The following is a 25,726-nucleotide window of genomic DNA, read 5'->3' on the forward strand; positions in this document are numbered from 1 at the left end:
CGAAGCTTAACATAATTAAAGAATGTTGATTGTATTGTTGACTTCATGTCTCAAGTAACAATTGAACAGCGAAGTAAAAAATCATTGGATTATTTTTCTGGAGAAAGTTTGTAAAGTGTTGAAATTTTCAGTTTGAAAGACTAAGATGGAAGGAGTTTATGAAATTATGTTATTATAAATTAGGGTGGCACACATTCATTATGTTATGGGATGTTACTTGCCAAATTTTAGCTTCTCATTGACGGATGCATTGTTATTAGTAAGTGGTTAGAACAGTGTTTCCCAACCTTAATGGCAGCCCCCAAATAAAAATAAAATTAATGCTGCTTGCTGCACAAGTGGTTCTTTTTCCTTACTTACTTACTTACTTACTTACATTGAATTGTTCACTCAAAAAGTGGTCAATGTTATAAATGGTTACGAGGGTCACTATTTATATTTTGAGCCTAACAATGAAAAAACAGGAATTTGGCATTGAAAACTGCTTTATTGTTTTTAGAAGTATTCTCCTTTATGGTCAATACACTTTTGCATTCGTTCGAACCATTTGTCAAAGCAGTTTTTCCAATCTTCTTGAGACACCTCCATAATATGCTTTTTGAACGCATCAACAGCATCTTCCGCCGACGAAAATCGTTGTCCACGCAATTTATTCTTGACATTCGGAAACAAGAAGAAGTCATTGGGTGCCAAATCAGGACTGTACGGCGGATGACCCATCAATTCGATTTTTTGACTGTTCATAAAGTTGGTTGTTAGACGAGATGTGTGACAGCTGGCATTGTCTTGATGAAGAATGATCCGACGGCGTTTGTTTGATTTCCGTATTTGACCGAAGACCTCTGGCAAACAAATTGTTGTGTACCTTTCAGAGTTGACCGTTCTACGTTCCTCTAAAGGCACAGTTGCCACATGACCAGTTTTCCCGAAAAAACAGGCGACCATTTGTTTCGATGATGTGCTTCGAGCGCGAACAACTTTTGTTGGATTGGGTTCATCTTGAAACACCCATACAGTCGACTGCTGTTTACGTTCCGGCTCATATGCATATATCCATGATTCGTCACCTGTTACAATCTTATATACGTCTTTTGAAGCACCACAATTGTATTTATTGAGCATTTGTTTGCACCAATTGACGCGAGCGTCTTTTTGAGTTTTTGTCAAATTGTGTGGGATCCAACGAGAACATACCTTTCTCACAGCTAAATGATCATGTAATATTTTATATATGCTGGTGGAACTAATGCCTATGGTTGCCTCAATCTCACAGTATGTCACATGATGATCTTGCAGTATTATTTTTTGCACAGCATCAATGTTTTCTTGAACAACAACTGATTTTGGACGACCTTCGCGAATCTCGTCGGTGAGCGAATGGCAGCCACGATTAAATTCGTTATACCAGCGTTTCACAGTGGCAAAGGATGAGGCTTTATCGCCAAATGTGGAAGTAAGTTGATCAATGCACTCTTGTCTTGATAATCCACGTCGAAAATCGTAAAAAATCATCGCACGAAAATGTTCCATTAATTCCATTTTATTGTTGTCGCGCAATCTCCAAGGCAACATAAACAACACAAATGAAGCTATTGACAAAACATTTGAAGTACGTTATGGTCAATAATGCCAGACGATTCCTGTGCAAACGTCAAATCGCGCCTAACTTCAATCAGTGTTGCCAAGGCTCAAAATATAAATAGTGACCCTTGTACATAGTGTGGATATGATTGCAGGCAGTGAGATGACTTTATAGAGGAGCACTCACATTTGTTGTATCTTCAAATTTCCCATGAGAAATACATATTTGTTAGTTGAAAGGGTGCTGAAGGTTCAGGGTGTGGGGGGCTGAATTGGCTGAAGGGGCATTTATTACCCTCGATCTCATGTGCTATTGAAGGAAAGATTATATACATGATTACTTGAGGAATTGATCATGTTTCCACAAATGGAATTGTCATCCTATTCTCTCCCCCCCTTACCCTTTTAATGAGCCTCCAGCAATAAAGTTAGGTTCCCATGCACCTGGAATGAAGTCACATGGATGATGTGGATGCAGGACTCCACTCATTCTCAATCTCACCACTTTTTGTAGGTGATGTGATCAGCATCATGTTCCGGCACATTTGTCTCCAGGTGCAATTTATTTGAGACTGGGCGAACCCCGTAGCTGCTTTATGCAAGAACCTGGCCAGAAAATCCTGGCCTTAGATCACCCACCCTGGGAATCGAACCCATGCTTCCTGCATTCCAGTCGGACACCCTACAGACTGGACTACTGCAGCTCCTCCAGCAAAATGTTAGCTCCATTAAATTAATTTACATACAGCATTTTATGTGTGATAGTTATGTCTCACTTGTATGAATTATGTAATTGAAAGTGGAGCATTTATTTACTCTGCATTGTAAACATAATAGCATTGAAATCGTGGGTGTCTTAATCAGATGATACATACTAAATATTTTAGGGCTCCATTACCGAAAACAGTATATTGTAAAACAGGCATCTGTTAAAGGAAATAGACATGATAAGAAATTGTCGTGAATGTTTATTAAATAAGTAATTGTAGGTTTGGTCAACAATTTATTTATTGGGTTTGGATGCGTTCAGTTTGACATAAATTAGAGACATTGTAATACAATTGTAAAAGCATTTCTTTGTATAGGAGAAGATATATTTGATCTGAAAAGATAATATCTGAACAACGTTCAGAATACTTAAACGAAGTGAAATGCGTAATATTGTACAATTGTCAATTAAACAAATTTATGCATACAATAAGTGAAATCAAGATCCTGGCTTGACAAGTGAAATCTTCTATTTTCTACTTAATTTATAAATATTTCTACAATTTTTATTATTTTCTTTTCTGAAATTACTCATCTTAAGTCAAACTTCTGATAAAATTAAGTTTTATTTAGTGATAATTATTTTGTGTACATCATAACGGACCAAGAAGTAGCTGTGGACTATGCAAATGATAAATACTGTAATTCAATTTTTTTGTTTATAAGGATACAATTTTTGTTTTTGCATTCTATGGAAGAGTGCATAAATTTAAGAAACTTAATTCATCTTGTGTTGTTGCAGAGGTCGTAAAATGAACATTCATCTGGAAAACGCAATCCAAGAAGCAATGATGGAGTTAGACAAGACAAGCGAATGCTCAGAGGGAAGTGTGGGACTCCAGTTATTGAACGGTCCAGATGACGAACAGGAGGGAGTAAGACCAAGGAGGAACCGGTGACCCTCATGAAGAAGAGAGCATGCGACTTCAAGAATGTCCATCCTCACCACACTGCAAAACACCAGAGGCCAGCACCGCCTCGAGCTGCGGCTAGCTCTCTTCTGATTGGGCTTCCAGTTACGGTGTCGTTTCGGCACGTGAGGCAGGTCACGCGCTGGTCCTGTCGGGAGGCTGTTGAGTGTCCAGTACGATGGCAGGGAAAGCTTCTTACGGAAACGGTAGTATGAGCACTTGAACAGGGAGTTTGGAAGTAATAAAAAGAAATAACTATATGGGCTTTCAGAACTGGTGTAGATTATATAAGCATAGCAGCTAACATAATTTCTGCACTATCCTTGTTTCTAGTCATTATTTGTAAAAAGAAAAAATGCTGATGGCATAAGTATATATAAATATATAAATAAATATATATATTATAATGCAGACAATAAATTTTAATGTTATTTTGATGAAAAGAACGGCTAATTGTGACAGACTTGAAAATGCCCTGCTTCAATTGCCATATTACTTGCATATACACTTGCTGTCCATCTTTTCATATTGGTTTTTATGTAGAACCTGCATATTTGATGAATTGCCAATCAGTATGATGTCTATTTACAGTGTGGAGTTGTTCATTATTTCATTAATAATAAGTGCAAGTTCCTGTAGAGTTTTAGGGTCGAAATGCTCTAAGTTGGTGATAGGTATTTTCATTTGCTTTTATCTTCCATGGACTCTTAACTGAAAGCATTTGAAGCACACAAAAACACAACTCGCTGACTTGTAGCATAGGCCTAAGACAATGTTTATAACCATAGATCTGTGGCTAATGAATACTATATGAGCATAATGATACAAATATGAATAAAGAATGGTAAAAGCATGTTTCAAATAGAAGTTGCATGTAGCAGTTTTTTCCCTCATTACTTGGATAGTGTATGGTTGAGATCCATCTGGTGGTATTTTTTTCATAATTTGTGAAATAATGTTTTGATTTTTTGTCAGCAGTGTTACCAGTGATTGTTTTTGAAAGTTGTTCCCGGTGATTTTTTTATTCTTCAGATGCATCAATGCCATTTCCAATCAGTGGAAATCTGTGCTGTACTCCCTTTTTTCATTAAGGGGTATATTTTCATACGTTGCAAGTCTGAATGTATAACTTCATTTTTAAATGTTGTTTTAATGGAAAATTTTCCAGTCAAATGGTATTTAAATCATTTCATATTGTTGGAATTCTGTAATTAGATTTCAATTTGAGTTTGGAATTTATTTTTCAGTTACCTGGCATAGTGTCCAATGCATTACAAGTAGTATATACTAACTACACTTCACTCGTAAATGCTTGGCATGAAATTAATTTCTGTGTTGGTTTTAATCGTACATGAAAATTAATATTTAATGTTGTTTTTTCTTAATTTTTTCTCCTACATATTTCACATAGTGCTTATTGCTATTGTTCAAATTTTATATTACAATGAAATTAAATTTCACTAACATCATCGATCCAATTTTATATACTACTAGAGTTATCTGGAAAGTAAGGTGATAGTTAGTTGTTTTCTCTACACAAAACTTGCAATGTGTATTCAATTTCCTTTATTTTGATGTAAATATATGTAGATTTCAAATGTTCGTCCCAACGTACATCAAGAGAAAAGATTCAGCCCTTAAAAACTTTTGGCCTCTGGGAATTTAAGTGGATTCTTACGTAGCTGAGTCCTTAATGTGAGAGGTCATGGCTATAGTCTCTCATGGAGACTCAAAATTTTAACTTTGCCCACAGATTGGGAGGACAACTGAAGAGATTCTCGAACAGAAATAGTAGCAGAAACATTAGAAAGCTAAGTAACAGGGGAGATATGTGCTGACCACGTGTGTCAGCTGTTTGGCATGCTTTGTTCCTGAAAAGGACATTATGCTAAGTTACTTTCCTTTGGTGCATCTTTATGGTACAGAGAACTGATAAAAATCTTACACTGCCAAATCAGGACACTATGTAGGATGAGGTATTGCTTGATAGTTTATCTCGGTAGTTTTAGTCTTGAAAAATATCTCACTCTGTTCAGAAAATGTATTTCTCACCTGTGAAAGGAAACACGAGAGAGACTCATCCATGGAGTAGAAATTGCAGAAATTCCCCAAATGTATTTTTTTGGGGTTAACTCCAGAATGTCATCATCATCATCGTCATGTGTTACTCTTCTATTGCCAGTTGTAGGATATCGCATCATTCAATGTACAAACGTCAGAAATATTTTGATGTCAAGAGTGCATAGATTACAGATAATAAAGTGAATTAGACTAAAATTGTTGGTAGATGGAGTTTCTCTCACTTGAACCATAGTGAGAGTGATTTGAAGAACAGGTAGTGCACCAGCAGCCCAATATATATGTATATATTCTGGTACATCCCCTACTCAGTGTTTTTTATTGAAAATGAAGAATGGGACTATTTATAAGTGAAATAAAAAACAATCCATATGTAACATAACCAGTGAAGAATAGAGTAATAAGAAATTTTAAAAGAACTGCGAGGAAATCTTAGGGAGAATTCAGACTGAAGCGACAGGTGCTTGAGGATTTCACCAATCAAAAGCAAGCTTGTGCAGCCTGTCATGCCGTTACAGTGTGAAACATTGTTGCTGATTGACTTGTTCTCAAGCGACATGTGTCATGTGTTGCTTTGATGTGAATTCTCCCTTAGAATTCTTCTTCCCAGATAAGACAAGAAAATAATATGTAAATCAAAAAGTAGTAATATTCATTAAGAAAATGGTTTTGTAATTTCAAGGATAATATTCTCCAACCGCTGTACCAACCAGTGTCCATTCACAGTGCAGAACCGTTATTTTGACAAAATTCTGTTTCCCTGCTGGCTGTTTTGGGGAGGGGGAATTGTAAGGTTGCTGCTTCAGCCCAAACAATAGGCCTAATTGGTTGTTTGACCGCGAGTTCTTTCGTTGCAGAGCCTCCCCGATGGCGCAGTGGTAGCGTCATCGCCTTGTAATCAAGGGGTCCCGGGTTCGATACCTGGTGGAGGCACATAGTGGTTCGGATCCCACTTTAAACTGTAGGTCCAGTCCCGATTAGCCTTACTGTGCATAAAGTGGACATAAAACACCTACCCTACTCAACTCAGTTCTTTCGTAGCTAAACGTGGTAACATAGGGTCACTGCCATAAAGACAGTCTCCATGCCGGATGCTAGGCTATAGTAGTAGTACTACACCCACTTTTAAAGAACTTGTATACAGCTCTGACATTGTCAGATTGACTGTGTAACCGGTCATCGTACTGGTATTCATATATTTTGGCCACCAGTGACCCTGGTTGCCAAAGTGGACATTAGTCCATTTACTGACACAATCAAAAAAGGCATAATTTCGTAAACATTTGGACGTCAAATTAAGGTTACTTTCCCCAAAATTAAACAGCTGCACCTTATTTTCCAGACAACCCTCGAATGAAAAAGTTTTTGTTCAAATGATGTAGTAAATAGCTCAATAAAGCTTGTTTATGTGTTGACCATTCTGATTAATTTCGAACTAGTGAAATATTGTACTGCTCGCATTTCCAACTGGTGGCTGAGAAGCAACGAATCGGCAATCAGTTGAATTCTCTTTGACATCAGACATTTTTGAGTCGCAAGGCACCGAAAGTTTCTGGCGGGATGAAACAAATGAGCTTTAGATACAGAGCATGTTGCCAAACGTACTGTAAAATGGGAGAGAGGGAGTTGATTAGCGCTGTTACTGGATAAAAGTTGTACAATAGTACACAAAGCTCGGAAAATTAGTACACAAAACACCCAAACACTGTACAAAGAAGCTAATTAAAACAACTGACAAAAACAGATGTATGCTTGGCAACATTGTAATGGGAGAGCAATGTTACCCCTACAAATGTTACTTCGCAACGAGGTTGTTGACACTCATTGAGCCAACACACCTCCGAAAACAATAGGCGGTCAGATAGAGATGTAGTCAAGAGCAGGTCATCCACCAGTTGGGGCCGCGATCAGTATAACAGGAATTATCACTGATGTCAGCTGAACCCTTAGTTTAACATCAGTAATATTTCTGATGCATAACATGTAAAACTAGGGCTTGAAAATCAGGCTGAGTTAAGATTAAATTTTCTCAGACTGTGAACAAACAAGTGCAGGGGAGTGTATGCACAGATTTTCCAGTTGATTTTTGCACCTTTTCACTCATACGTTAATTTTGCACCTTTTATAAACATGCAGATAAGAAACCCTACAGGTAGTTGCACGCTGACAAAGGCTGTTTCAAATAGCATAATGTGCTCTGTATGTGTGTGCGTGTGCGTGAAGTAGAGGTCAAGTATGGTTGTGTTTTTTGCATTGTTGTCAACCTACCTTGTCCGTGTAATTGGAAGAAACGTGTGTGGTGTTGAAGGTTTTTGAAGGTCCGGTGTTATTATAACGTGGTGGCGTGCTGTGGTCGAGGTGAATTAAAACGTCATTGTTGTTCCTTTGCTGTTTTTAACCATGATAATTGTCTTTCCATATGTAATACTGTGTTTCATTAGACAGAAAACTTCAGCTGCAATATTATCAGGTAGGGAACGGGAGGAGGGATACTAGGTTTAAACGGATTGTACGTGTCTTTTACAGGAGCAGAGTGCATTGTTAAGTATTCCTGTTAGTGTTGAACATAGTGTGGTCAGGGTTGCAAGCTTTTCACAACAATGGCAAGAAATTAGAACTTTTTCAATCTGAACCAAATTTTTTAAGCAAACTTGTCCATACTTTCAACTAAAGAAGTAGGCACAGAGATATTTTTTTTCTTTTTTTTTTGCCACTTAAAGAGTAATACAGACTGACTCTCGGTGATCTTTTGTAAAACATAATTACGTTGATTGATTTAAATTGCAGAGTTCTTGATAAGCTATAGAAATGTCACACTGTTCAGCTTAAAGGGAAGTTTAACAAGCACTTACAAAGAAACTTTTGAATAAAAATTCATTCACTATAGTGAATTAATAGATTACTTAGATTCTACTGGCTGCATATTCCATTTGTGGATATTTATTCTTCCAAAAAGAGTAAGGGAGATTTCACACCTAAGTGACATCTTCATAATTATATACACATGTATGATACGCATATCAGAAATGCAGGTTTGACTAGAATAATCACATTTATCTCATATATCTGAGTGAAAACTTGTGTTGTCTTGGATTTGAATCTGAAATCGTATTCTCTGTACTCTAGCAAGTTCAGTACATAATTTTCACTAAAATAGATTCTACTTTTACGTGTACCAACCTTGATTATACATAATTTTTTTAAATATTATTGTTTAATGAAGGCAGAGTATCAGTTGTCTTCAAAGGAGTATAATATTGTTCATATGTATATTTATTTTTATTTGTTAGCCAGTATCACTATAACAAGCATACCAAGGAATAGTCAAGTTTATTCATTATTACATTACAATATAATGTCCTTATTAGGATTTACGGTTAACTATAACTTTATTTTATTCCTCAGGGCTTCTGCAAAATGGTTGGAAGTAGCACAACATACAGGTTTTTCTTCATACCATATTTACTGATTTCAGGATCATACTGTTCACTTGTATTCTATACAGCAATTATATTATCAAAAGATGACAAATCCACATTTATTTAAATATACAATAAATTTCTTATGTGCTTACCTCAAACCCATACATAGAAGAGGGTATGCAATATAAGTTTAAGAAATATGAGATTTCTTAAAAAGTTTAATCATTGCTTGATAATTATATGAATTTGTCTATATTTTGTGCTTGTAAAAATAAAATTAAGCCAGTATATTTTGAGCTCAAGATGTACTGTACTGCATTACTTCGTTCATTACAAATTGTGTATTATGGTATAAAATTATTGTTTTCATATTCTGATTACTTTCCACTCCCCTTTTTTATCACTATTGTTCATTACGGGTAACTGCTGAACTTGCCATTTTCAATTCTTACAATATTTATCTTTTTTGAACTTAGTTTCACACAAGTTACATTTTCCAGTTGCTTCCATTGTTTTCCCATAATACGTGTAGAGCACCTCTTATCATTTAAGTGTGATTTTTTTCCCTTGTCATCCAGGTAACATAGTTCAAGGAAAGGCAATTTTTTCCCATTCAAGATTTTGCATGTACTCTTTGGAGGGAACATTTTTTGATAACATGTCCTTGTGTCACAAAATTAACAAACATAAAAATGCTACTTCAGACTATTTTGCTTTAAATTTATATTATGTCTGATGAGTGTTTGTTGGACGAGGTATGTACTAATTATAATTGTCTAAGTAACGGAGGAATGATAAATTGAGAAAAGGCAGAAAGTTCTGAATTTATTAATGTTCATTATTAACTACTTATCTCTTTTTCCTTCTTCAGTGTAATCCAAACAACTAAAGAAAAGGGCCTTGAAATGTGGTGAAATGTAGTTTGCTTCAACAAAATAATTATGTTAAATACTAAAATAATACTACCACTTTGTTCATTAAATTTGCCATACATGCAGTAGAATGAACCAGTGGCTTGGCTGGACCTTTGGCCACCGTCAGGGCAGATGTTTTCAAAATTTTCCACTCACTTTCAAAAAACCAATATCATATTCCATGATCTGAAAAATTACACCACCTTAGAATTCATTCTAGAGCATTGACATGTATTTTTGTGTGGTTTGCTTTCGCTGTTACCTAGACATTCTCAATACTTTTAGTGATTACATAAATCTATTAAACTATTGACAATATCTAGATAACAGCAAAAGCAAATCACACAAAAATTCACGTCAAAACTCTAGAATGCATTCTAAGATGGTGTAATTTTTCAGTTTTTGAAAACTTCTGCCCTGGCGGTGGCCGAAAGTCCACCCAAGCCTTAAGATTACCAAGCTCAGTTCCAAATGATGAAAGGTTGCAACACTCCTATATATATATATTTGTAGATGTTCTTCAGGACTTATATATGAATGTAATGAAAGAAAATTTTGTTGAGGGGCTTTAACAGCAGCAGAAGCAGTAAAGGTGCATTGGTATTGTAAATGTTAAGATGTCTGCAGAAAATATCTCCTTATATTTTATGCAGTGGTTTTCTTTTCGCAATTGAACTTTACATATTTGTAGGCAATAAGTTATAAATTAAACAAGCCAAGTACACAATTGAGAAGAAAAACTAGACAGGGAGATTCTGCCGTCCACTACGAACCCTTCTACAACTTTGAGCTTAATGTAAAAGCAAAAAAATATATATATATTATAATCGTGTGTGTGTGTATCGAACCACACTTATCTTAGCTTTCTCTTTTACGGTTTGGAATGTGGACAGAAATCTGCATTGTCCTTTACAAAATATATTAAAGAAATGTTTCTCTAGATACCGGTGTAGACAAAGGTGTCGGTTATTTATGTTTGAAAACTTTTTATTATTTTGATCTTGCATTGTTATTTACTGAGATACCAAGGGTGGTGCACAGTACTTTTGGACAGCAAAAAAAATGTCGGTGGGTGAGTGCAAGTGATATATGAATATTTTAGTGCCATTATGTATTGTAACAAAAAATATAACGGTGAGTTGATTCAAGGATGCACATGAAATCAAATGTTTTGGTACCTGCTTAGATATGGCTCGGGAAGCCAGATTGCATAGTGGTTAATGAATGTTTGTGTGTATTTATACAGAAGTATATCAATTTTCCATTGCTGCTTGATGTATATTTTCAAGGAACTGAGGAGAGTTGATATTAGGTTTTGTCATATCATTGAAGCAGGAGGGATAGATAATATGTAATAACTTCTTTTATGTCAAGTATTCTCTAAATGCAGAGCAGAACAACCTGCAATTTTTTTATGGCGATTTTTATTTGACGTTGATTTGGATATTATTTCTTCACTCAAATATATAAACACTTTGTGTCTTCAATCTTCAACAGGAAACAAAATAATATGATGCAAATTAATTTAGCCTAAGTTTCAGGCATAGTTTGTTCTGAAGTCATCTCATAGTCTAATGCTGTTTTATTTCATTATTGTGAATGCAATTGGATATCCAGTCATGAAGCTTTTTTGGGAATCAATGTTATAACTGCATATTGATCATTAACCTTTAGCTGTCGGACCTCTTGCGCACATGACTTTTGAACAGGATTGGAGCCATTTCAAACACATGCTTTTCAAACTTGTCGCGAAATACAAAAAAAATCATAACTTGAGAACTAATTGTTGTAGACAGATGAAATTGATTTTGTTTTCGTTCTTAAAGACAGGGCTTGTAGCAGAGGTAAAAGTTATACATTGTGCCTCGTAATAATTAGTGTTAAAGGAAGAAGAAGATGAACATTGATATTTTTTTTTAATTGACATTCTTGTGTATTCCATTGTAACTATACCATGCCCATCTACCATAATTTTGCTTTAAAATATGCAGCGTTTCCTATCTGATGTTAGAACATTAACCCTTTCTAGACCGGACTTAGGAGTTTCCCCAGGAGAATCATCACAGAAAAAATATTGTCAAATGTGTTATTATTGAACATTTGTTTTAAAAAATCTACAACACTTCCTCTTTCCACAGATATATAATATGTTGTGTTTTGTGTAAATTTTCTCACATTTATGATTTTTTCTGCAACAATTTTTTTGAAAGTTTAAAAAATACAACATTGCATGGAAGTTATTGAGTACACATTTTGAATAGATAATATAAAATTAATTCATAAAAATAAGAGTAAAAACTTCCTATTAGGATCAAAATCATCAGTAACTGTGAAATTTGAAGTGGAATCATAGTAAGAATTTTCCACAATGTGCATATTAAATTCTATTCTCAAGAGTAGAAACAAAAGTCCCACCTAATTTGACACAAGTATTCAGCAAGGAAGCGAATGTTGTTACAGCACACGTGCACAAGATGCACAGCTTGATTATAGCCCGTCGCTTGTCTGGAAAGGGTTATGAACGTATTGGGTATCCCTCACCGATTCCACACAGTGTAATTTTTCTAGTCTGTTTTGACTCATGCATTGCACTTATTCTTAGAATATTGCTTCATATTTGTAGTGTTGTACTTGTTTAAATTAAAACCATAATTACTAATAATTTGGCATAGCTGTCAGTTGTTAGAAGCACAATCATCGAAAATATATAAATTTTGTGCACGTTTATCAACTCTCCCAAATAAAAACATCTAACGAGAGAATTTCTACACATTCTAGCATCAGAATTGATATACTTCTGAATATACAATAAAATATTTTAGAAAGCCCGGTGTTTGCCAAGTCAGAAGAAAGAAAGCCAAATTCTGACTTGGTGAAATTGTTACATTTTATAATAATTTGCCATACCACCAAAGGTTTTAATATTAATAATAATGTGGAGCTTAGTTATTTTTTCAAGTCTGTCATCACATGACATGTTTGGTTTTATCTGCTTGGTATGCATCTTTGGTCATATGAAAAAGTTTTAAAAAACTATTCCTTCATTTTCGTGCACTCCTTCGCAGCTTTGTGCAAAGAAATTCTTCACTCAATGCATTTACTAAGTAAAATGTTTTCTGTCGAATTGTTGTTTATTATTTTTTTTAGACTTGTTTCTTCAAAAATTGATAGGAAGAAAAAATGAAAGGGGTAAGTTGTTATGTTGTAATCTGCCATCTTACTGTTCTGTGAACTGTTTTCAAATTTGTAAAATAAATGATAAGTTACCAAAGACTTGCAGAACATGTAACGTTTGGTGGAGAAGAGTTTGCTGGCATGACTTGAAAATGTGAAAGTTACGCCACTTTCCGTGGCTGTGGACAAACTGTATTTTGCAAAATGTAATTTCTTGTTGACTATTGTGCTTGTCTTCATAATGTAGGTATTGATACGACGTAATTTTTTTTCATGCCAAGTTTAGTGAGACACCAGTAAACATCTGTTTGCCTTGCAATTTTTGGCAAGATCAATTGTAACTATAAAATTCTTGCCATTTACTGTAAATTATGTTAAATGAGATTAATTGTCTGTCATTTTTTTCTCTTTTTACGGCCTGTGAAAAATGTGAACTTTCATACTTGTTCACAAAGTATAGTATACAGTGTTCATGTTGTTTAGTATGTCCTTCGCGGAGCTATGTATGATATACCAGTGTTCATATGTTGGTTTTTGTGAACCAGTTTTAAAGAATCTGTAAATGTATTATAAAGTTGATATATATATAATGTAAAGTGATGGTTTTTAGAACCAACAAAATACATCTGAAAGATGTGAAGCAGTTAGGGGTAGCATCCTTTTGCAGCTGTAATTTAACAAGATGCTTTATTGATATATATATATATATTCTCACAAGAAATGAGGCTTTTTATTTCTGCTGTGCATGAAAAACCCTCTTTGCCTGAGAAGCTAGGTCCCAGGTAAATTTGGCCAAAATGTTTCTTACACTATACAACTTGTCATATACGACAGCCTGTCAATCTACAGTGCACGGTACACAGTGGAGTGGAGTACACAGCCAAGTGAAGGCATGGAAACCATGAATTCTGGCAAGCTGTATAAGTGCAGGATTGTTAGTTAGTTAAAATTGGAAAACCAATATAGGAAAAGCATATTACAGAGACGGGATGTTCTCGACAGTTTGGAATGCAGACCTTACAATTTCCATTACTTGCCATATCCGGTGGTAAGATTCCAGCCTGACAGCAGGATCTGAATTGACAGAACTGGAATTTGCATACAGGGGCGGCGCCAGGAATTTTGGATAGGGTGGGCCGAAACTCCTTATTGATAGATTAGGGTGGGCAGTATAAATCTAAGACCATATAGCATATATGTGTATGTAAGACGTATGTATCCCACTCTCTCTTACACTACCGATTTTCCTCTTACTTCTTTAACCTTTCTTTTTCCTGTTTTCCTCATTATTCTTTTAAAATTTATTCTCGCATCTTGTTCCATTTCCTTTCGCTTTGTCTCTGATGGGACACAATTACCGGTATTTCAAGAAGTGTTTACCCATGCGCAGCCATGCATTCTAATCACATTCTTTCATGCATGTTAATACAGTGAAATAAATGTGAATTAGGTTTAAGCTTGTGTTGCAAATACAAGGCACATTACTTGATTTTATGTATTCGGCGACAGTGATAGAAAGTGCGATGGTAGACAATCGTGAAGTTTCTTCTAATTTAAATGCACGTTCCTGAGGATTGTATCTTCATCTATGAGTTTCTGACTGAAAGAGATTTCTTACTCCTTGGAGGTCACTTTTTCTTAGCTTACAAGGTTTGTACCTGGCGCGGCTGGTGCAAAACAATTCACCAGATCTGCAATTTCTTTTACATAGGTAGTGAGTGATTACTTCTACAACTGTTTCAAGCATTCCCATTGGCTGGTAGCTTTTTGGGGGTGGGAAATAATCTGTGGTGGTTAGGTTAGGCTGGTTGTGTTTGGTTCTCTTAGAAGAAGAAGACGAAGAAAATGGTTGTAGCAGCAATACCGAGCTTTTACATAACATGAAAACAATAGATTTGGCTCATTCCACACCAAATCAAATGCTTTCAATAAATTCAGGCCGTTTGGTTTTATTGGTTTCTGTTATGTAAATCTACATGTTTCAATATAGTAATTGGATATTTGATCCAAATTAACCTTTCTTAATGCTAGAAATCTATTCCCTAATGTTTGTGCAGCATTTTTAGTTGTTAGGAGGAAACACACCTGCACGTGAAGCTGTTATTGTTACCTCTTGTTATTGTGAAGGATTAGTTGTGTTTTGTTGTTCCAAGCACTGGCGTACGCAGACGGGGCTGATGAGGCTACATCCCCTTCACAAATAAGTTGGTAAATGCAAACCCTCCTTCAAGGTCACTCCCATTACCATTTATATCTTTCAACAACTTTCAAAACGAAGATAAAAGATTGTAATTGAGAAATATTATAGAGTGTATCCTGCCCCTATTCAGAAAGCAGCTATGTAATGTCCACTTTTACAATTCAGGAGCCTTCAGGAAAAAAAAATCCTTCGTTTACTAGTAGGTGTTCTTGGGCATTATAAATGCAAGATATAACAGCATCATTTGCAGCACACATCTTTGAAAAGTCACGAGCCGCCGCTGGTTTGTACAAGTGACAAAATTATATGAATGTTTGTAGTAGCAGCGATTGGGTGCCAATATTTGAGGGGGAAGGACAATATACTTTTTCTTGGTAGAAAAGGCTTAGCATTAATAGGCAATGGTGCAGGGGCGAAAAGTGACAAAATGTGGCGCGGGGAACTGCATCCCCACTTACTGCTGCTCCTCCTAATCGCCGCCACTGAATGATTGGATTAAAATGAACGTCTTATTAGGAATGATTTAAAACACACACGGAAAATCAATTCTTTGTTCATTGTCCATGAAGTATTCCTAGGCTAAAGAAACGCTATTTTAACAAATTACCACTCATAAATAATAAACAAGTAAGATTGAAAATCTATTCAGAATTGAAGAGCTAAGTTGCTATTCGTTTTCTGTACCGTCATGTTACTAATGCGGGAGACGCAATACACGTATGCTTACGCAAACATATTTTTTGAGGTAACAAAATGATTTAGGACAAAGAATTCATCGAAGTTGATCACCATACCAGTAATAATTAACGTATTTTCATAGATGACTTGGGTTGTATGGCGTGACCATTTCGAACAAACTAGAATGTCAACCTCTATCCTGTGCAGAATACCCTGGAAACTTTTTTCTTTCAGGGCAACGAGTCCCTGGGGCCCTTTAACCGCTGTCAAAGTAATAATTTATGAGGGTTTGTATTTTGAGTGTCAGCATGTGTTTGTTTTCGACCCTTGGTCACTTTCATCTAATCACCATTGAACCTTGTCGTCGTCATTATCAAAATTAGCAGAAAAAATACTTAAAATAAAACAAATCAACCACAACTTACTCTTCCAAAAATGGAGTTTCATTAGTTCATACCTCTTAGAAAGTTGAGGTGGTAGTTTCAATTGTACAGCGTTTCATTAGTGGATCAAGGTAGGTAATTCCGTGAACAATGACGTTGTTTTCCGAAAGTCGCAAATATTTGTCTCACCCTCTAAAATGGACGCATCTTCTGTGGTGATAAAATGGCACGTTTGGTGCGAGCTCTTTCTGTATATTTTTCCCCAATGGCATAACGCTGTCGCATTATAATGAAGAGGTTCTGTGTTCGATTCCCCCTCCTCTACTCCCCCCCCTCCTCTGGTGGAAGCACAATGCACACTGGTTCGGACTACACGTTAAACTGTAGGTTTAATCCCGATTAGTCTATCTGAGCATAAAAGCGGGCTTAAGAACAAACTAACAAAATCGTCTTCTGGATACTTCGTGACATGAGTTACTTTCTTTACTTCAGCTGCATCTACAGATTCTGTTGACATTTTCGGCTGATTCATGTGGCAAAATTTGTGTGGAACGAGGATTTCTAAATAGGATAAGCCACTTATTGGCAATTGAATAATTATGTAGCTTTTTCCATACATAACTGCTTTATTAAAATTTATTCACTTCGGTATTGTAGTGATTATTGTGATTCCTTCTTATTAGTAGAATGAATATAAAGTTGATATTTTGCATACCATATTGATATTGGAGATAACAGGTATATAAAAATTGTAATGAAATAAAAAAGGACACTTTTGGAATTTCAATGCAGAGCTAATTAAAACTATATTTTACTCTCTAGAATACTTAAACCCGAAGATTTATGGCGGCACCAACACAAACCTTCCTTCCATCTGTCCCTAATTGGGGCAAGATCAATCCAATTTTTCCCATCCTTTCCGATCTCTTTTAGGTCCATCTCAACGTTATCCCCCCATCCTCATCTTGGCCTTCCTACTGGTCTCTTACCATCAGGTTTCCCAACAAGAATCCTGTAAACTATTCTTTCCTCTGCCATTCGTTGTCATATGGCCTGCCCATCTAAGTCTTCTTGATAAAATTATTCTAATAATAATTAAAAAGTTGAAATAATTTATTGTGTTGCTGGAGGAAGTAACGCTAAGATGATGTTTTTATTTGTTTATTTGGACATTATTTTTAACCATACCCAGGCCGGGATTTATATACGCATGTGGAGGCCCGGAGATGCAGACCTCAAGTTCACCCTAAATTCTGATCTAATCTTGATCATACCCTGCATAATTTTGAGCCTCCTAAGCCTACTAACTGCTTTTTAATCATGGAAGTATTCATTTAATCACAGTTTTTGTTTCAATAGCTCTAGTAATTACTTTCACTTTCTAATGACAAAATTGGATTTTATGGGTTGTTAATATTTGAACATTTCTAGCATAGATAATATTCACAAGTAAAATATACATGTTATGAATACCACAATACACTTATCTATTGAATCATTCATATATCTCCAAGTATATGTACTTATTGAATTTGATTGGGTGGGCAATCGGGTGGGCACAGGAATTTTTGGGTGGGCGCTTGCCCACCCCTGTCGCCGTCCCTGTTTGCATATCTAAGCAACCAAACCGATCTGAGATGATCAGAATGAAAATTTGAGATCAGTTGTTATTGGAAGTTAGTGCGAATAGTTCTCGACAGCAAAGGAACAGGTATATTCTTTAGGAAAAAGCTTATCTCCCATGATAGCATGGTCTGAGCCGATAATATTATAACCTTTCCTGTCCTTATTCTCTTACCCCTTTTCTACACATAGATCCCGATAAGGAATTGACAATTAAGGGAAGAGGGGAAGTGAGAGGACCCTCCTGTATTTGGTTTTGTGATCATTGGGTCCGGAGTTCAATTCCTGATGGAAGCACATTGCACATTGGTTCAGATCAGTAAATAACACCCCCGCAACCCCAACGGTGCAGGAGAGTGCACAAGCTTCGGGGGCACAGTAAGAATGAAAAATTAAGATGCGCAGATAGTTCACAAAAGTTTTCCTTTCGGTGTTAAATTATATTTTCAACCGAACATATTATATTTTTATGCCCCTACATCTGGAAGCAGAAAACGTTAATCACTAGAAAAGTAGAAAGTGAATTAACAGATTAGAAGAAAACTTTCATTAGCTGTATAGTTTACGTGCCGAAGGGTAGACAACAGTCAAGAAAATGAGCTGGCAACGCTGAGTTTCACTGGTCTCCGGCACAACATCCAATTTCTAAAAAATGGGGGGTGGGGGATGACTAATTGAACAAAAGATACTTGCTTTCTGGACCCATCGGATTGTTTTAGAGAAAAGATTTTTTACCATGATGAGGACTGGTAATAGGCATTTAACAATATCATAATGTCTGTGTAAAAACAATGTATTTTCGTGTATGAGTATAATATATATTTTTTTACGATTTGTCTTGTCTTTCTCACCAGTATTTATATTGATTCAAATTACATGTATATTTTTATATACCTAATATAAATGTAGGCATGAATTAATATTTTAGAAAACAAAGAAATTGCGGGGGGCGCAGAGTTAGTTAGTTACTCTACTGCTTCAGATCCCACTTTAAACTGTAAGTCCATTCCCAATTAGCTAACTGAGCACACACTGGACTTAAAAACAAAACTTAGTGCTCTCTTAATTAACAATTTGAAAGGGATAGTCGAAAGTAAGCATAGAATTTTGCAAGAGACTGTCAAAAAGTATGTAGATGTACTAGGGAATGGGACTTACATGCCATGACCATACATATCAACCAATGAGTAAGTTGCTCTGATAACCTGGCTTTTAAAGGAATGTTGATCCACAGAGTTTTAGTTTTGTGCTCCGGATGCACAGACACGACTTGTTAGTCCACAACCACAGCTGCAAGCACATGGGTCCAGCTTGGCAAAAAAACATGCAATGTGCATTTCATATTGAGAGCTTGTGTCCTGATAAGTGGTACATTCTGTTGAGTGTTTTGTTTTCCTCAAGGTGAATCATACCTGCCCATACAGACCTCTACCATCTGGTGTACTGGCAGGGTGTCTACCAGTCAAGAAATTATGCTTGTGGTCTAGATTTTTTGCTATTTTTGCAGTATGTGAATTTACATTGTTATATACCTCTACTGAGATTTCATAAAATTGAATATTAGGAAATGTAAGATTGTATTGCATTGTGGCTAAGATTTGTTCACTTCGTTTCTTAAGAATTTCATTCTTGTATGCTACAAGCACGGTGGCGACAGACCTGGAAAACCGGGAAAAGTCAGGGAATTTGAGGAGTCAAAAAAAGTCAGGGAAATGTCAGAGAATTTCGTCTTCATTGACATTTATTTATTTAAAGATATAGTTATGGAACTCTGCACAGGAACAGGAAATCTCGTTCGTAAGTTTTGGCCTCAACATTTAGGCTCATTTTATGCGCAACACAACCACGGCGCCAGAAACCAGTGATGGCAGGAGGAGAGAGAGGAAAATTGTTATAACTCAGGCACTATGGGAGCAATCTACTTCGGATAACTTTTTTTTTTTTTTTGCAGCTAAAACATCATACAATTCAGAACACCGGACCGAGGAAAGAGGGCTTGGTGGGGGGAGGGCACGTCCCCCAAATTTCAATGGAAAAACAAAAATCTAGAGTTTGCCCCCTCTTTTCCTGCTATCTTGGGGAGAAGGTGCAAACTTTAGTATTCTTTTCAAAGAATGGACACTTCTCAAGAGAGTGAAACACGTTTCATGTTCTTGGGTGCCATACAAGTTGAATAATAAGCCAAAATGTGATTTTTTTTAACGAAAAATAGGTAATTTGCATTTTTGGAGGAAAATTGTTATAACTCGGGTTCTATGGGAGCAATCTACTTCGGATAAGTTTTGTTTTGTGGCAAACACATCAGAGCATGCAACCATGTACAATTTAGAACGCCGAACTGAGGAAGGGGGTTTGGGGGACACAACCCCCGATTTTCAATGAAAAAACCATAAAAATCTGAAATTTGCCCCCTCTTCTCCCGCTATTTAGGAAGATGTCTCAAACTTTAGTATTCTTTTATAAGAAAGGACATTTCTCAAGAGAATTAAACATGTTTCATGTTCTTGGGTGCCATACAAGTTGAATAATAAACCAAAATGTGATTTTTTTTTTTTTACAAAAAATAGGAAATTTGCATTTTTGGAGGAAAATTGTTATAACTCTGGCACTATGGGAGCAATCTACTATGGATAAGTTTTATTTTGCATCTAAAACATCATAGCATGCAAACGTGTACAATTCAGAATGCCGAACCGAGGAAGGGGGGTTTGGAGCGCGACCACCGAATTTCAATGAAAAAAAAACAACATAAAAATCTGGAGTTTGCCCCCTTTTCTCCTGCTATTTTGGGGGGAAGGTGCAAACCTTAGTATTCTCTTCAAAGAATGGTCGTTTCGAAAGAGATTGAAACATGTTTCATGTTCTTGGGTTCCATACAAGTTGAATAATTAGCCAAAATGTGAAACTCTGTTCGGAAATGTGGCATGGATATGTTGCGGAGAGGGGGGAAGGTTGTTCATCAACATGAATTTCCCAGGCTTGCTCCAGACCTGTGTCAGAGTTTCCATCCAAACATAAGAGTATGAAGGTCCAAAAAGCACATTCATTTTGTAATCAGCACCATGATACCATATGGTATCATTGGGCCAGTGCGACCTTACTCTGATGATACCATATGGTATCATCATTTAATCATAAAAGCAAATCACTTTCTTCAAGAATTGACTTTTCTCTGCCAGCCCTGCTAAATTTTCACTTTCCATCTACTGATTTATACGTGGGGTGGCCAGAAAGTAATTTCCGATTAGTAGGGACATTGATTTTTCGCAAACGCCAAAACCGTGAAAAATGGTAATTGCTGCGAAGTTATGTTTAGGAATGTGCAGTGATGTCTGGACACATTTTTTCGCCCGTTCAAAATATCGAAGTAATGCGAATTTGGCATAAAATCGCATTGTTGGCATTTTTAGCTATTTTTTTAAAAAAGAACTGTCCTAAAACAACGAAAAATTCCATGAAATCCAACATTCTTGTCTTTTCTAGGCCATGTTTGTGTACATAGAACATGCAAGTTTTCCAACATTTTACTCAAGAGTCAACTATACAGTTATACGTACATGGAATAATTCCGACAGCCACATTAAATCATGTATTTCCCACGATTTTTTCAACTTCTATCAAAACCATTTGCATCACAGAGGAAAGTGGCAGGGTTCTAACAGGAGATCGAGTGCGTATCTACTCTACCGTCACATGGGAGCCACATCTTCGTATTTGTCGCACGAGATATGTTTTGAATTACCAAGCTAACTGTGCACCATCGACATTTGTCGAGCGAGTAATAATGGAGCTCAGTCGTTAGGGCATCTGACTGCTATGTAAGAGACCCGGGGTCGATCCCCTACGGGGGAGAACCAGGATGTTTCCCACCTATTGAAACTGCTCCGGCACCCACCCAGCATTATATGAAGCTGGTACCTTGAGGAAACTTTGAGGGATAAAGGTAGCAGGAGTGTGGTGCTGATCACATCACCCCCACCTTCAGCCGTGATCAAGAAAGTGTGGGGCCCTAACTCCACACCCCTATACACCTTCATGGAAAAGTGCAGGGTAGCACTTTAACAGTTGGGCTGAAAAGTTCGTAGGCTAACATAGTAAAAAATATTTTTTTGACAAAATTCGATTTTATTATTCAATATAGTTGCCTTCGAGGGCGATACAACGATTATAGCGGTCATACAATTTTTCGATGCCATTTTTATAGTACGATTTCTCTTTAGCCTCAAAATAGGCCTCAGTTTCGGCGATTACCTCTTCATCAGTGCTAAATTTCTTTCCAGCGAGCATTCTTTTAAGGTCTGCAAACAGGAAAAAGTCACTGGGGGCCAGATGTGGAGAATATGGTGGATGGAGAAGCAATTCGTAGTCTAATTCATATAATTTTGCCATCGTTTTCATTGATTTGTGACACGGTGCATTGTCTTGATGAAACAGCACTTTTTTCTTCTTCAAATGGGGCCATTTTTTCGTGATTTCATTCTTTAAACACTCCAACAACGCTATGTAATAATCGCTGTTGATGGTCTGGCCCTTTTTGAGGTAATCGATGAATATAATACCATGCGCATCCCAGAATACTGATGCCATAACCTTGCCAGCCGACTGTTGCGTCTTTCCACGCTTTGGATTCGGTTCATCACGTGCAGTCCACTCGGCTGACTGTCGATTGGACTCTGGAGTGTAGTTATGGAGCCATGTTTCATCCATTGTAATATATCGACGGAAAAATTCGTGTTTATTACGGTTGAATATCGCTAAACATTGCTCCGAATCATCAAAACGTTGTTGCTTTTGATCGATTGTGAGCATGCGCGGCACCCATTTTGCACACAGCTTTTGCATGTTCAAATATTCATGCACAATATGTCCAACACGTTCCTTTGATATTTTTAAAGTCTCAGCTATCTCGATCAACTTCACTTTACGATCATTTAAAATTATTTTGTGGACTTTTTTGATGTTTTCGTCGGTAACAGCCTCTTTGGGGCGTCCACTGCGTGCATCGTCTTCGATGCTCATTTCGCCTCGTTTAAATTTAGCAAACCACTTCTCAACGGTTGATTTTCCTGGTGCAGAGTCCGAATAATGTTTATCAAGCCAAGCCTTGGCTTCAACAGTATTTTTTTTCGCCAAAAAGCAATGCTTTATTAACACACGAAATTCTTTTTTATCCATTTTTTCACAATAACAAAAGCTGCTTCACTCGCAATGCTCTATCTCACAAACTAATTATCCGGCAGCTGTGAAATTTATACACGTATCTTTTGAAGGTTAGTACTAAGTAAAAATCACATGGATTTAATTCTAGTAACGCCATCTATGAGTCAGCCTACGAACTTTTCAGCCCAACTGTTACTTTTACTTCCTCAAAAATCTGTTCCAACATATCAAACTGTCACGAAAATACGTAGACCATTTGACCTACAATTTAAAATAATAGTTTAAGAGCACAATGGAGTATTAAGTTTCGGTCTATTTGGCAGATAAATGTTCTAAAATAAAAACGCGAATTTTGGGAAACGTAACACTAACAAGTCAAAAAAAGATAATGCCAATTTATGGTGCCATAATATATCGGTATCTGTCACGTGAGATTAATTGATTTTAATTTTTTGGCTGCGTTGCCACTTATGGTCATTATGCACCCTTCAGTATATACGGGGAAAATTCCATTATCTAAAATCCTTACCTTAAAATTAAGAAAGTTGTATGGAAAATAACTTTCCCAAAATAACTTTCATGATATCAAACTCTCATGAAGAGGCGTAAGCCATGTGACTTACAATTTGAAACAGTAGTTTAAAAACACCATGAAGGTATAATTTCAGATATTTGCCAGAAAATGCGCTAAAATGAAAATGTGAATTTTGGGAAAAATAACACCGTATAGTAAAAAATAAAAAGTAAGAAAATACACCAATTTGAAAAAAATAAACTATCAAGGTCCCTACCAATTAGGTATAAATAAAACATGAATATCAGTTGTAATTTATTGCATTAGTAACAGAGAGTCCTAGCCTAATTTTCAGCATAATCACCACCGTTGTTCTGGCATTTGTCGTAGCATGGCACTAAATTTTGTATGCCCATGGTATGTGTGTCTGACAGCAAAGACTGGAACTATCTCTACCGCAGTGTAGCTGTCAAATCCTTGCCCTGCCAGAAACATCTTCAGTCGAACAAAGAGATGAAAGTCTGTACATGCAAGGCCAGGGCTGTACATACAGGGAGTGGTCTAAGATCTCTCACCTGAAGTGATGCACGTACTCAGCTGTATGGGGTTGTGCACATTAGATTGGCCTTCCGTGAATTGTCTGCACCATCGTCTGACCATACTATCACTCACGACGTACAGTCTGCACACCTAACACGATTGCTGGTGGCTCTGTGCCAAATTCTGAACTTGCAAAAATCTGATTACTACACGTAGGCTACATCTCAGTCGATGGGAGACTGTATGAGAGCTGCAATCTTTAACCTAGAACTGTCCTAAAATGGCTGCATTGCAACTGTACCAGATTACAGCTAATTGCCACTTCTTCCTGCATGCATGTGTGTGTGTCTATCTCTGACCACTAGTGCTGCGTATAGGCACCATTGGAGCTTTTTCCATGATGCCCCTTGTATATGAACTTTCAGAAGCTTTTATTATTAGAGTGTTCCTGTTTTAATGTATGGTTAGCTAAATCAGGTACCTATACAATGCAATTCTATAAATTCCTTGTGTTAAATTTCTAATAAAGGGTTTTCCAATAAGGGCGGGTCGAAGTTGAAATGGAATAAAACAAGCTGTGTGTGAGGTATGAACGAAATTCTTTTTTTTATTTGAAAGGCCCATGTATGCCATTATGTATGGAATATAACATCGTTCAAATGTCCGCCGCGGCTTCTCACGGTGGCACTTATCCGAGTGGTCCAATTTTCAATGACACTGCCGCATAGATCCGGCTGAATTTGAGCGATGGCCTTGGTGATGTTGACTTTAAGGGCATCGGTCGATTGCGGCTTATTGGCATAGACCTGCGACTTCAGGAAAGCCCACAAGAAAAAGTCTAGCGGGGTCAAATCGCAAGATCTTGGTGGCCAATTCACGTCACCTCTGCGAGAGATAACCATACCTTCAAATCGTTCATGCAGAATGTCCATCGTGGCATCCGCTGCATGGCACGTAGCACCGTCCTGCTGGAACCACATGTCGTCTACGTCCATATCGTTCAATTTGGGCCAAAATAAATCGGTTATCATCGTTCTGTAGCGCTCGCCGTTGACGGTGATGGCCTCACCAACGTCGTTTTAAAAAAAGTACGGACCAATGATGCCGCCGGCCCAAAATCCGCACCAAACAGTAACTTTTTGTGGATGCAATGCCACCTGGTGAACCTCGTAAGGGTTGGAGTCATCCCATATACGGCAATTTTGCTTATTAACATAGCCATTCATCCAAAAATGCGCCTCGTCGCTAAAGATGATTTTTCGGCCAAAATTGGGGTCCTCTTCCAAACGCTCCGAAGCCCAGTCAGCGAACAAACGGCGTTGTCTATGGTCATTAACTTTGAGCTCCTGGGTCAGTTGGATCTTGTACGGGTGTAGGCCCAAGTCCCGATGCAAAATTCGCCAAGTTGAAGTCTGCGAAAGGCCAAGTTCTTGTGCACGGCGAGGAATTGACTGCCTCGGGTTCTCCTGCACACTTGCACAGACCGCGGCGATGTTCTCAGCCGATCTGGCGTTCCTTTGACGTACGGGTGTTGGCCGATTGTTTACCGAACCGGTCGTCTCGAATTTGGCCACCAAACGTTGGAGAGTCGACTTTGAAGGGCCACCGCGTCTGCCGTAAAATGGGCGCAACGCGCGCAACGTTTGCACTAACGAACACTCATTTTGATAATAAAGTTTTATCATTTGGACGCCCTGCTCAATCGTGTAACTTGCCATGGTGATTTGGCATCAGTGCCTGAAAAGGAAACAACAGATTAGACAGACGCCACCAAAACAA

General features: G+C 37.1%; 1 protein-coding gene across 3 annotated transcripts in view; it reads left to right on the forward strand.

Moving 5' to 3' along the window:
• LOC145992351 (uncharacterized) overlaps nt 1-10,000 on the forward strand; it is a 230,584-nt gene extending 220,584 nt beyond the window's left edge. For 2 of the 3 annotated variants that reach the window (XM_083128731.1, XM_083128735.1), the window contains exon 8: nt 3,092-10,000. In XM_083128731.1, the coding sequence (XP_082984857.1) occupies nt 3,092-3,248 (157 nt within the window). In that variant the 3' untranslated portion in view covers nt 3,249-10,000. The remainder of the gene's footprint in view (nt 1-3,091) is intronic. The other variant, XM_083128740.1, reaches the window with a different exon arrangement.
• Nucleotides 10,001-25,726: the final 15,726 nt, after the last annotated feature.

This window comes from Lepisma saccharinum, chromosome 1 (genome assembly GCF_977018435.1).
Source record: "Lepisma saccharinum chromosome 1, izLepSacc3.1, whole genome shotgun sequence".
Classification (NCBI taxonomy): Eukaryota; Metazoa; Arthropoda; class Insecta; order Zygentoma; family Lepismatidae; genus Lepisma; species Lepisma saccharinum.